The sequence below is a fragment of the Henckelia pumila genome, chromosome 2 (assembly GCF_033568475.1).
Source record: "Henckelia pumila isolate YLH828 chromosome 2, ASM3356847v2, whole genome shotgun sequence".
Classification (NCBI taxonomy): Eukaryota; Viridiplantae; Streptophyta; class Magnoliopsida; order Lamiales; family Gesneriaceae; genus Henckelia; species Henckelia pumila.
The window spans coordinates 80,268,558-80,282,197 of record NC_133121.1 but is presented as its reverse complement, the minus strand read 5'-3'; the positions used below and the strand labels follow the sequence as shown (position 1 = coordinate 80,282,197).

The 13,640-nt window shown below is 42.0% G+C and overlaps 1 protein-coding gene across 1 annotated transcript; it reads right to left on the bottom strand.

Moving 5' to 3' along the window:
• Nucleotides 1–9,122: 9,122 nt before the first annotated feature.
• Nucleotides 9,123–13,014, bottom strand: LOC140877783 (uncharacterized). Its single transcript, XM_073281361.1, has 3 exons — nucleotides 10,951–13,014; nucleotides 10,584–10,625; nucleotides 9,123–10,379 (listed from the first exon to the last, which is right to left on the bottom strand). The coding sequence occupies exons 1-3, from the start codon at nucleotides 13,012–13,014 to the stop codon at nucleotides 9,123–9,125; spliced, it is 3,363 nt and encodes a 1,120-aa protein (XP_073137462.1).
• Nucleotides 13,015–13,640: the final 626 nt, after the last annotated feature.

Genomic DNA, 13,640 nt, shown 5'->3' with positions numbered 1-13,640 from the left:
TTGATTTCTCTTTAACTTTTGAATGCATTAATTTTGATTCATAATTTGGCTACCATAACCAAGCATGCTCTTATCGGCTACACGACACATAGATGATAACTTTTTAGACGTTGAAAGGATATTGGGGATACAATGAGATAAAAACATTAACAAACTTCGTTACCATCAAAATAAGATTGATTGTGTTTCTTTTCCCAACAATCTCTCCCATTTGATGACCACAAAATTTGGATAAAAATATGAACTTTGAAACTCAAGTACTAAATGACATCGAAAATTATATTTTATTTAACACATTTATTTTAACATAACTATTTATTAGTTTTTCGAACTTTGGTTTTCTATTCTTTCGTTTACTTTTGTTCCAATAAATTTATTGTTGTTATTTTATATTTATTTCTATTCATATGGTCGTCTGTATTGAATTTAATATTATCATATTAATAAATTTGACTCTTAAATTTAAATATATATTCTTATTATATATGTATATATAATAATAATAATAATAATAATAATAATAATAATAATAATAATAATAATAATAAATAATTTGTAATATAACTATGACTCTTGATAATATCATCATTTCATTTATATAATATAATACTACGTCAACTTCAAATATCAAATATTAAACTTATTAATTAAATTTATTCAGTATAACTGCAGGTTGTCTTAAAAATTCAATTAATCAGAGGCGGCATCGAAAAATTAATTCCGAACATATAGAAATCTATATTATTTAGATTTAATTAAAATTTAAATAATACTTAATAAATCATACCAATATTTTTGCTTTTGTTTATTTCATCACTCACTTCTACAAATGATTTGTAGTTAAATTTTGCATATAAAATTTTCGTTTGTGGGTTGTGCTTGGAATCTGTAGGTGTCGCCATTGTCTTCTTCATTTTTTTCATCTCTATTTGGTTCACATCCAGGCGGAACTCTTTTAAGACATTCATACAATTCCTTGAAGGCGAATTACACGATTCATGGTGATTATATTTGATGAAGTCGATTTTTTCCTCCGGGTTCGGTCTGGTATAATGGATCCTCCAATTTCTTATAGAGCAGGTCGGGTCGGGCACCACTTAGATCTGCACAAGCCACAACTAGGTCAAAGGGCGCCGAAAGTATTTTCGGCGTGACCCCTCCGATGCCTAAGTCAGTGGCTTGAAGGCAGAGAGTATGATTAATGCGAAAACTGAGAGATATGAGTGAGTGAATGTGTGATGAATAATGAGTAGTGAAATAATGAATAATGAAACCATAACAGTACCTGTATTTATAGGAAAAAATAGAGTAAGTTACCTAGTCGAATTATAACATGTTCTGTACTAAGACTCTTCATTCATTGGTCCGCTTTTTGAGCTCATCCTTATCCCATTCATATATGTGCAATGGTCAAGCTTATCGTCAATTTATTCGAGTCCCACTTGAACTAGAAAACATGCCAAGCCCATTGAGCCCCTGCTCGGGTCGGCCCATTAACAGCAGCCCAGGTCTTGATACACCCTAACATGTAGAAAACTGGGCTGGACCTTATATATAATAATAATCCAATAATTGGGCCAACCCTCTTAAACCCATAATGAATGGGTCTGGGTTAAAATAATTTCCCGGGGTATCAATAGTACCTCCCACTGGTCTAAAAGAAGAATGAATTTAGACCAAGACTGCAGTCCGAACCCCGTACTACCCATACTTCTGTCAGACAGTCCAAAATTGAACCCGAGGGATGTGTTTCTTTGAACGGTCCAGATCAGGATCCGCGTGATGTGCTTTTTACAAACAGCCCAGATGCTTCTTGACGGTTCGCCTCCCGAGGTTTTGGAGGCCTTGACCTGTCTCGTCCCGAGCCGTAGATCGAGATGATAATCAACAGTCTAGATCAATTAATTACCTCTATAAATATGTCAGTAAAATTTCATTTTTTACTTTTCACTCTTGTACTGTTATGCTGTCAAAATTTCGAAAGCTCGCCCAACCCGGACTGCTACTTCCATCTTGTTTGTGTCAGTCCCGAGCTACAACTCTTTTACCTGTAAGTCCTACCGTCCTTACACTAGGTTGATTAATATGTCTTCCCCAGATGAAACATCTGTTAGGGAAATAGTAGCATTTGTTGAAGCACCCAATTCTCCCTCTAATAACCCCGAGCCCTCCGATTCCGATAATCCAAGCTCAGAGCTGGATTTATCAGAGACTCGAGAGGAAAAATTAAAGCGATTGCACAGACTCAGGTCGGATGAGACCCGATTATCTGCCAAGGGAAAACAATGGTATGAAGTACTGGCCTCCCATATAAGTCCAGACCTGGGTCCCTTCCTTAGGGAGAGATCGGGCATGCCCGATACATATGATCTTATAATTCTGAGCCGTAAAGACCGGGCTCACAGACCTCCCCCTAACTTCTTGAGCTTCAGCCTAGACCAAATCAAGATGGGTCTAAGATTTCCCGTCCCGAGCTGCGTATCCTATCTCTGTCAATATTTTTGTGTGTGTCCAAGTCAGTTATCCCCGAACTCTTTTAGTTCAATTCTATCATTAGGTGTCCTTTTTTGTTTCTTCTGAATTTCATTAGACATAGGAAATTTCATTTATTTCCTGCAAATTAAGAAAACTGCCCCGGGACGCATCTATATTTTCATGCGACCCGAATACCCCTTTTTGAAGGGTAAGCCTATCTTACACAAGGGCTGGACAAACAGATATTTTTTTGTTAAACCCAACCAGCCCTGGGAATGTCGGTCCAACTGGGCTATGAATTTCACCACCCCTGAACCCCCAGCACTGCCCACTCATGACTTTACCAACTTTATCAACACAACTTCCACGCAAACCTTTGATATTGAGAGCCTGATTGAGGAGGATCTGCTCTCTCATTATGCTTCAGTGGGAAGGGAGTAGAGATCCAAGGGGATGTAGGTAGTACCCCTGTATCCGTACTATCTTTATTTACCTTTTTTCCAATATATTTATTTATTGTATTTCTCCTTGTTCAGACGAAAGGATTAGATTTGCCACCATGCCTGCTAACTTCAGAGCTGCTTTGAAGAATTTAAAACGGAAGAAATCTGAAGATTTGGAGGCCAGCTCTCATCCCGAACTAGAGACCACTGCTCCCTCCAAGAAGAAATCCTCCAAATCCAAGGAGCAAGGGCATACTGTGGCTCCCGAGCTTCCGCCGCAGCCTTCCCCTTTACCCGTCCGAGCTCATGGAAAAGGCCCGGTAGAGGAGTTTGAATCTCAATCGGACCCCGTGCCTCGAGGCATGGCTTTCCAGATCGGGACTCTCGAGATGTCCTTCTTTTCACAGCCCGACCCCCAAGGGAGCCTGGGCATAATGCAAAACCTGATCTCCCGGTCTGACGTAAAGATCCTATAAGCTGTGCCTCACCTGGAGGATGAGAAAAACTTTGCTCTGGCTTTCCTGCAGGTATATTTATTTTTAACTTCATAACTTTTATCCCGAGCTGTTATTTATCCTTGTATATTATCACAGGCCTTAGCTTGGGGAGGGGAGATTACTAGCCGAGCTTTCAAAACCCGAGAGGAGCATGCCATGAACCAGGAGGCTTTTGTGACTCGGATTTGTGAACTCACGCGGAGGACCCGTGAGATGAAAAAAGAATATGAAGAAGAACAGGCTGGGATGAGGGCTGAGATTGAGTCCTATCGTACTGCCCTGGAAACTGCCAATACTAAAATTGCCGAGCTGGAGGTGGAAAAAGTCGAGTCGGAGAGCCAAGTATGGGCCCTGACCAAAGAATTAGAGATTGCCAAGGAGGTCGGGAAGAAGGAGTTCTTGAATTCTGCTGATTTTTCTAATGTCGTGGCTGAGAAGGCGGCTACCTTCTTTGACGAGGGTTTCAAGGGGTGCTTAAACCAGTTCAGGGCTAATGGGTACTCAGAGGCTGAGCACCCCGCCCTTTTCCTAGATTGTACCAAGGCTCTCGACGACATTCCTGATGAGGACTCGGAGGAGGCCGAGCCGGAGTAGCCAGAAAATCCCGACCAGAGCTCAAAGCCTCAAGATGCCTCCGCTCCTTGATTATTTTTGTTCCTGTTGTATTTGTTTAAAAACATAATCTTAATGGTAGACCCTGCGCGGTCAGTGATTTTGGTTGTTGCCCAGGTCGGGCTAATACATTGTTTACTGTTTCGTGCATGAATGTTTTTGCCCAGTTCGGGCTTCTTTAAGAATTCTCATATTCTAACATGGTTTTACGGTTATAAATGTGCATACAAGTCCAGCCACAAAATTTATTAAGTATAAATCATTTAAGAGCCCGACCTACACATACTCGGACTGGCTGAATTCCAGTTGAGTCGAAGTTTTACCGAGTAAATTACTGAGATCCCGGGCTACATGTACCCGGACTGGATAAACAATAAATGTTGTCATTAAAGCCCGACCTACATGTTATCGGACTGATTGAATCAAGCCAATTTAAATATTTGAGAGTCCGACCTACATGTACCCGGAATGGCTAAAAGTTTAATCAAGGATTTATTAAGTGCAACTCATTGAAGGCCCGACCTACATATACCAGGACTGGCCAAAAGCTTAGTCATTTTGATCATGCAACACATTGTATGCCTGACCTATATATACCAGGACTGGCCGAATTAAAATTGAGCCCCAAAATAAAACTATTCAAGCCTTACTGCAGTCTTTGATATCGATCCGAACTTTGAACTTTTAAGTACCATCAATGTGATTTTTTGAGTGCCAGACCTGCCTGGGTTTTGAGTTCCACTGATGTGGGCCACTGAGGTGGACTTTGAGTGCCAGACCTGCCTGGGCTTTGAGTTCTACTGATGTGGGCCACTGAGGTGGACTTTGAGTGTCAGACTTGCCTGGGCTTTGAATTCCACTGATGTGGGCCACTGAGGTGGACTTTGAGTGCCAGACCTTCCTGGGATTTGAGTTCCATTGATGTGGGCCACTGAGGTGGACTTTGAGTGCCAAACCTGCCTGGGCTTTGAATTCCACTGATGTGGGCCACTGAGGTGGACTTTGAGTGCCAGACCTGCCTGGGCTTTGAGTTCCACTGATGTGGGCCACTGAGGTAGACTTTGAGTGCCAGACCTGCCTTGGCTTTGAGTTCTACTGATATGGGCCACTAAGGTGGACTTTGAGTGCCAGACCTGCCAGGGCTTTGAGTTCTACTGATGTGGGCCACTGAGGTGGACTTTGAGTGCCAGACCTGTCTGGGCTTTGAGTTCCACTGATGTGGGCCCCTAAGGTGGACTTTGAGTGCCAGACCTGCCTGGGCTTTGAGTTCCACTGATGTGGATCACTGAGGTGGACTTTGAGTGCCAGACCTGCCTGGGCTTTGAATTCCACTGATGTGGACCACCGAGCTGGACTTTGAGTGCCAGACCTACCTGGGCTTTGAATTCCACTGATGTGGGCCACTGAGGTGGACTTTGAGTGCCAGACCTGCCTGGGCTCTGAGTTCCACTGATGTGGGCTACTGAGGTGGACTTTGAGTGAAGAATGTTACCAAAAATCACAGGGTGTTCCATAAAACAGAACTGACTCTTGCAACATTCAAAAACAAAATTGACTCTAAAACAGGACTGGCCCCTGATGTAAACAAAACAGGACTGACTGTAAAACCCTCAACCGATGAAGATGTTACAAAACTAACATAACCTTAAAATAACGCGGAAAAGAAATTTTTTGAAAGATGTATGCATACATCAAACCTTACTTAAAACATTTCAGAATAGTTTACAAACCAAATCCAAACCTTAAAATTTATAAAACTTGTTTACAACCTTAAAATACATCATAAAGTTGCAAATAACTCAAGACATAGCATATCACACTCAACACATAACACACTCATGCATCGCCAACCGGTCCGACTCCTTGCTCTTCTTCATGTCCGACATTAAACTCGTCGACATATGCATAAATGTCATCCTCATTACCTGAACCATTCAAGTATAGTGAGTCTAAAGACTCAGCAAATATATGCAGTAAAAATCGTGAGATTTCAAATATCATTTAAACGTAACATAACATAACATAACATAAACTCATTATTTGGTGACGAATTATGCGAAATTGTGGCAACCGTCATAATGGGCACATTCATCCTTTTCTTGTTGATCAACAAGCATATGACACTAAGCCTCATAACATTCGTTCTTTGGAAAGGCCCTCTCCGGAGCTCATCCCGGAGCACCAGTCCCGTGTACTTATCTGTCTCATGAGCCATGTTTGGAAAGGCCCTCTCCGGAGCCCAAACCGGAGCACCAATCCCGTGTTTTCCACCACAAAGACACATAAGACATCAAAATCTTTTCATGCATCAACATATCATATCATGCTTCATCTTAACATCATTCATCATATCATTTCATTCATTATGAAACATCATTGTTTCATCGTAAATTCCGTCATAACTTTCATTTCATGAACATAAAACTTTACTCCATTACTTCATGCATGTCATAGATGATAAAAATCATACTTTCATATTGAACATAGGTTTCATGAATGAAACTTAGACATTTACATGCATCACATAGCGTAATCGATCCACGTAAGTTGTTCTTGTCGTTCTTGACTTAAAACTTGAAACTTTTTGCATAGAAACTCTTAAATATATTTTATAAGCCTTTGAAGATCATAATCATGAATTTAGGACCCTAAAATAACATAAACAAAGCATGAATTTCGAAGGAAAGGCGCGGCCGCTCAACTTCTAGGCGCGGGCGCGCCTGACCTGCACAAATGGTTCATCTTGCTCGCTCCGAAACTCTATTTGTAAGTCAGAATTTGAAAAAGTGATAAACATGAAAGTTGTAGCTCTGGATCTTGGCTTTCTAATGCTGAAACTTTCACCTCAATTGTAGTTTTCAGTAAAAGGTTATGCGCATTCTCCCCAGATGTGTCACTGCCGGAAAATCAAAACACTCGACACACTTTGGGGTGACTTTGACCAATCTTCCAAAATGATTTTGACAAAACTCAAACCATGAAAGTTGTAGATAAATAAGCTAGCTTTCAAATAGAATTGGCTTCATATCATTTGGATCACTATCCTAATTGTTATCCTCAAAATCATAACAAGTATAGGTAACCCGGTGCCACCAAACACAACTTCAACACTTCAAACTTCAAACATAAACTTCTTTTAATCAAAATTCTAACTACATAAATCATCAAAGCTCATTTACTTGTAATTGAACATGGTTTAACTAACTTCAAAACATTAAAATCTTAAAAGAACATGAACCTCTTGAATCAACTCAAGTACTTGACAAGAACAACCTACGCTTCACGATCTCGTAAAATCATAACTTCATGCTCTTGAAATTCATGAAAATCATGCATACATATCTCAACACACAACAATTCATATCAAAATACATAATAGCTTGAATGGATTTCAAAATCTTTTAAATTTGTACTGGCCTTGAAATGAAGACGAAGTTGATTCGGATTCTTGGCAACGAGCTAACCACACCAAGAACGAGATTTGGAACTTTGGCTTGTGACTTTCTTGAAGAACCGTGAAGGTTCAATTAAGAAACAAGAAGGAGAAGATGATAGAATAGAGAGAAGGGGAAAGAATCGTGTAGAGGATAGGGAAGAACAGAGAGTCAAGGGAACAAGGGGACATGGGAAGTAATGGGGTGGGGAACCGGGTAGATAGATAGCGTTAACTTAATCGAAAGCGTTAAACATAAAATAATTATATCATGAAACCATAATCATTAAATCATAACTTAAACAATTTATGGCATAAAATCATAAAAATTTATTTAAAATCATCGTAAGTGAGTTTAGTGGATTTGGAACTTACACTGATCCCTGATGTAAACAAAACATAAATAACGCAAAAAACTTGGCTGGTTAAGAACCAGCTTAGTAAGATCTAAATAATATGACGAGACCCGAGCTGAGCTACTAGGGGTAGTATTTTTTCAAATGCTGAGCATTCCATGACCTTTTACCCATTTTTCCTTGGGGATCTTCTAAGTAATATGCAGCTATTCAGCTTTTCCTATCACTTTTAATGGACCTTCATACTTGGCCTCTAGCTTTCCTCTTTCCCCTGGATTTTGTATCTTTCGCATAACCAGGTCTCCCTCCCGGAAAACCTTAGGGTATACTTTTTTGTTGTAGGTCTGGGTCATTCGCTTGCGATAGGCTGCGAGCCTAATTGCAGCTCGGGACCTGTGCTCCTCAAGTAAATCCAAATCCATTGCTCGCAGTTCTTGATTGTTTGCCCCATATGCCATTATCCTAGCACTCACTTGTCCAATTTTTGCTGGGAGAACAGCTTCGGTCCCATACACCATGCTGAAAGGAGTTTCGCCCGTACCGGATCGAGTTGTAGTTCAGTAAGACCACAATACGGAAGGGAGTTCGTCTGCCCACTTGCCCTTGGCTGCATCCAGTCGTGTCTTAAGGGCTTGGACTATCGTTCTGTTGATAACTTCGACTTGTCCATTCCCTTGCGGGTATGCTACAGAGGTGAAAACCTGTTCGATCTTCATCTCCTGGCACCATGCTAGAACTTTGGATCCACAAAACTGTCTCCCATTATCTGATTCCAACCTACGAGGGATTCCGAAGCGGCACACTATATTTTTCCATAGAAAATTGAGCACTTCGTTTTCTGTAATTTAGCTAGGGGCTCAGCTTCCACCCATTTGGAGAAATAATCGACTGCGACCAACAAAAATTTCCTTTGCCCCATGCTAACAGGGAATGGCCCTACAATGTCAATCCCCCATTGATCAAAAGGACAAGCGGCCACCACTACCTTCATGTATTCTGCAGGTCTCCACTATAGGTTAGCATGTCTTTGGCAATTATAACATGAATTAACCAGATCTGATGAGTCTTTCCGCATAGTAGGCCAGAAGAATCCCGCCTGGAGTGCTTTTCGAGCTAGGGAAAAACTGCCCAGGTGACTGCCACAAGACCCTTCATGAATTTCTCGTAGTACATAATTAGCCTCGTCAGGACCCAAACATTTTAACAAAGGCTGAGAGAAAGATCTTTTGAACAAGATCTGATCGATCATGACGAAGCGAATAGCCCTTCTCTTTACCTCCTTAGCTTTCTTATTATCGCTTGGTAGTTATTTCTTGGTCAGATACTGATATATATCATATCTCCAATCTCCCTCTGGTTCCTGAGCTATAATATCATCGAGAGTTTCGAGCTGAGAAACAAGTTCCCGACCTGGAACAATGAGATCAGGTCGGTTGCTGAGGGCACTGGCTAGGTGGGCTAAGTGGTCTGCTTTAATATTTTTAGTTCGGGGGATGAGCTCCAAATTTAACTCGGTGAAACCTTCTTTGGCTTTGTCCAGTGCTTTGACATACCTCAGCATCTTCTCATCTTTGCATTCAAATTTCCCGTTACTCTGTTGGATTGCTAATTGGGAATCGGAATACAGAATAGCTCGGGAGATACCCAAGTTTCGTGCTGCTTTGAGCCCAAGTAATAATGCCTCATATTCTGCTTCATTGTTTGAGGCTTTGAAGTCTAATCTGATTGAAATATTAGTTTCTTCACCCCAAGGTGAGATGATCACAATTCCAGCTCCGTTCCCGGACTGACATGATGACCCATCTACAAAAATTTTCCATAGCTCTTCTTGTTCTAATTGAACTGTCTCTGCCAAGAAATCAGCTAGGGCTTGAGCCTTTATGGCTGTCCGAGGCTCAAATTTGATGTCATACTCACTCATCTCTGTAATCCATCTGATAAGTCTCCCCGATGTGTCCGGATTGGTTGCAATTTTTCCCAAAACGCTCTTGGTGAGCACGGTGATGGGATGTGACAAAAAGTAAGGACGCAATTTTCTTGCGGTGATGACTAAAGCTAAGGCAAGCTTCTCCTGGGTTAAGTAAATGAGTTCGGCGCCCTTCAAGGCATGACTTACAAAATAAACGCGCTGATGATTTGTTTCATCCCTCCTTATCAGGACCGAACTGGCTGCTCGGGGTGTGACTGCCAAATATAAGAACAATGCTTCCCCCTGGGTAGGCTTATTCAGCACAGACAATTGCTTTAAGTAAGCCTTCAAGTCTTGGAAGGCTTTCTCACTTTCCTCATTCCATTCAAAATTTTTCGTCTTTCGTAGTGCCTTGAAGAAAGGGAGGCTTTTATCTGCTGATCGGCTTATAAACCGGGCCAGTGCTATAATTCTTCCCGTTAATCTTTGTACTTCCTGTATATTCTTGGGGGAGCTCATAGAAATGATGGCTTGGACCTTTTCGGGATTAGCTTCGATTCTCCTTCTTGTAACCATGTAACCAAGAAACTTTCCAGCTCGGACTTCGAAAGTACACTTGCTGGGATTTAGCTTAAGCTGATAGCGCTTCAAAGTCTGAAAAGTTTGAGTTAGGTCGGTAATGAATTGGTCTGCAGTTCGGGTCTTGACCAGGATATCATCTACATAGACCTCGATATTTTTGCCAATTTGCTGCTCGAATACTCTGTCCGTCAACCTTTGTTATGTAGCCCCAGCATTTTTGAGTCCAAACGGCATGACCACATAGCAATAAGTTCCTGTCGATGTGACAAAACTCACCTTGTTCTTGTCCTCTTTTGCTAAGGGAATTTGGTGATATCCCTGATAAGCATCCAAAAAGCTGAGTAATTCATGCCCTACGGTTGAATCAACAAGCTGATCGATTCTAGGTAGGGGGTAGCAATCTTTAGGGCATGCTTTATTTAAATCTAAAAAATCTACACACATACGCCATTTTCCCGTGGACTTGGGAACCAGGACGATATTAGACAACCAGGTCGGGAAATATATTTCCTCAATGTGTCCAGCCCTGAGTAACTCGTCCACTTGCTCCTTTATTACCGCATCTTTTTCGGGACCGAAGTGGCGTTTTTTTTGAATAACAGGGCGACAATCCCTTGTCTGCGATCTCCCGACACACCCTTACCAGGTCAGAAACTGACCATGCAAAGACGTCTTTATTTTCTTTCAAGCATTCGAGTAGTTGTTGTTTCAACTGTGCTTCAAGGGTGCGAGCAATTTTTACCGTCCCTGAAGGAGAGGAGATCATGATTTCCTCAACGTCTTCTTCAGCGGTGACAGATGTATCTTCTATCAGGTTGACCTTCTCCATGCCGAAAAGTCCAGGTCTGTCAACTCTATCAGTCCTGGTCACCTTTTGATCTATTCTAACCTCCTCCACATAGTATTTGCGAGCAATAACTTGATCACCTTGTACTTCACCGACCTCCTTACCAACTGGGAACTTTATTTTCTGATGCAGAGCTGATGCAACAGCCATGAAAGTGGTCATGGCAGGTCTACCCAGTATGGTGTTATAGGCAGACGGAGCATCTACTATAATAAAGCTCACAATCCTGGTCTTGCGACCGTTGCCTTTCCCAAGAGTTAGGGGTAGATGTACTAACCCAACAGGCCGGATTGCATAACCTGTGAAACCAAAGAGTGATGTAACAACGGGCTCCATTTTGTACTGGCCCAGGTCCATTTGATCGATAGCTTCTTGGAATAGAACATTGACAGAACTGCCTGAATCCACAAATATCCGGGCCACATCGTAATTCGCGACCATGGCCCTTATTACCAGTGCATCATTATGGTTGCTAGAAACCCCTTTTAAATCTTTCGGCCCAAAAGAGAGGGTCGGGCCAGTGTTGACAGTCTGACTGTCAATCTCCATATTTATTAATTTTCGGCTGCAAGTTTTTCTCGCTCGATTAGAATTTCCATCAGTAGGGCCTCCGGAAATCATATTGATAATTCCTCGAGCAGGAGGGGCCGGTCTTTGATGAGCTCGGTCATCCCTGGGCTGGTTTCGATTTGGATGATTGAAGTCTTCTTGAGGGGGAGCAGTTCGGGCTCTCTGTCTCGATCTCCCTCGCTGTCTCCTGTTCGGGCAATATCCCTCTTGACGGATCAATATATTTTTTATTTCAGAATTTTGCTGTATTATCCTTTCAATCTCTTGATCTAACTGACGACAATCTTCTGTAGTATACCCGTACTCATTATGAAAGTGACAATATTTATCCGATTCCCTATTTCGAGGTCCCTTTTCAGTCCATGGAGGCCTTTGCGTGAGTTTCCGATCGTCACAAATTTGAAGAGCTCGGACTTTGCTTATGCGCAAAGGAGTGAAAGAGGTGAATTCTCCGAATAGTGCGGGTCGGAATGGCTGTCCCATCCCGGAATTACTGCTCGGAACCCTATTGTTCTTTGGACTTTTTGGTTGTTCCCTCTTTACAGCTGCTCGCGAGACCTGTATTTCTTCCATGTTGACATATTTCTCAGCTCGGGCGAGTAATTCCTCGTATGTCTCCGGCGACCTCTTTATTAGAGATTTGAGAAAATATTTTGTATCCAGCCATTGAATGAAGGCACTGATGAGCAGGTCTGGGGTAGCCATGGGTACCTCGAGAGCCAAGGCACTAAACCTGCGGATATATGTTCTCAAATTTTCATGTTCTCGTTGCTTGATTGCAAAGAGGCTGAAAGTAGTGGTAGGATGCTTTTTGCTGCTAGCAAAGTGATGCAAAAAGGATTTGCTAAAATCCTTGAACTCCTTGATCTCCCCAGGGTGTAGAATATTGAACCATTGCTGGGCTGGTCCTATAAGAGTAGTAAGGAAAGACCGGCACTTGATCTGATCAGAATATTTATGCAACAGAGCTGCATTCTCAAAGCGTGCTAAATGGTCTTCAGGATCTCCTTTACCATCATACTCCCCGACGTGAGGCAATTTGAATTGTTTGGGGAGATCGGCGTCCAATATCTCCTGAGTAAAAGGAATGTTTCTGGTTCTGGTAGCTAGGTACCCGGCCTGCTTCTTCCTTAGCTGCTCCATCTCTTCCTTCAACTTTTTGATCTCCTCGAGGTGGGCATTATGATCGGGGTGTGGGGGATTGGCCTCACCCCTTTCCGCCAAAGCCCTCTGAACAGCCTGAGTTACTAACTCCTCTAAATTTGGGTGATTTCCATTCTGATTAGCCATCAAAACTCTTTTTCTTCAAATTCCCACAGACGGCGCCAATTGATGAAGTCGATTTTTTCCTCCGGGTTTGGTCTGGTAGAATGGATCCTCCAATTCCTTGTAGAGCAGGTAGGGTCGGGCACCACTTAGATCTGCACAAACAACAGCTAGGTCAAAGGGCGCCGAAAGTGTTTTCGGTGTGACTCCTCCGATGCCTAAGTCAGTGACTTGAAGGCAGAGAGTATGATTAATGCGAAAACTAAGAGATATGAGTGAGTGAATGTGTGATGAATAATGAGTAGTGAAATAATGAATAATGAAACCATAACAGTACCTGTATTTATAGGAAAAAATAGAGTAAGTTACCTAGTCGAATTATAACATGTTCTGTACTAGGACTCTTCATTCATTGGTCCGCCCTTGAGCTCATCCCTATCCCATTCATATCTGTGCAATGGTCAAGCTTATCGTCAATGTATTTGAGTCCCACTTGAACTAGAAAACATGTCAAGCCCATTGGGCCCCAGCTCGGGTCGGCCCATTAACAGCAGCCCAGGTCTTGATACACCCTAACAGGTAGAAAACTGGGCTGGACCTTATATATAATAATAATCCAATAATTGGGCCAACCCTCTTAAACCCATAAT

Excerpts from the sequence above, each read along its gene's own strand:
- LOC140877783 (XM_073281361.1), bottom strand. The coding sequence starts at position 13,014 with ATGGCTAATCAGAATGGAAATCACCCAAATTTAGAGGAGTTAGTAACT. Across the intron at positions 10,626-10,950 it reads CATGGTCAGTTTCTGACCTG|GGATATCACCAAATTCCCTT; the intron begins GTAAGGGTGTGT and ends GATGCTTATCAG. Across the intron at positions 10,380-10,583 it reads CAAAAGAGGACAAGAACAAG|ACTTTGAAGCGCTATCAGCT; the intron begins GTGAGTTTTGTC and ends CAAACTTTTCAG.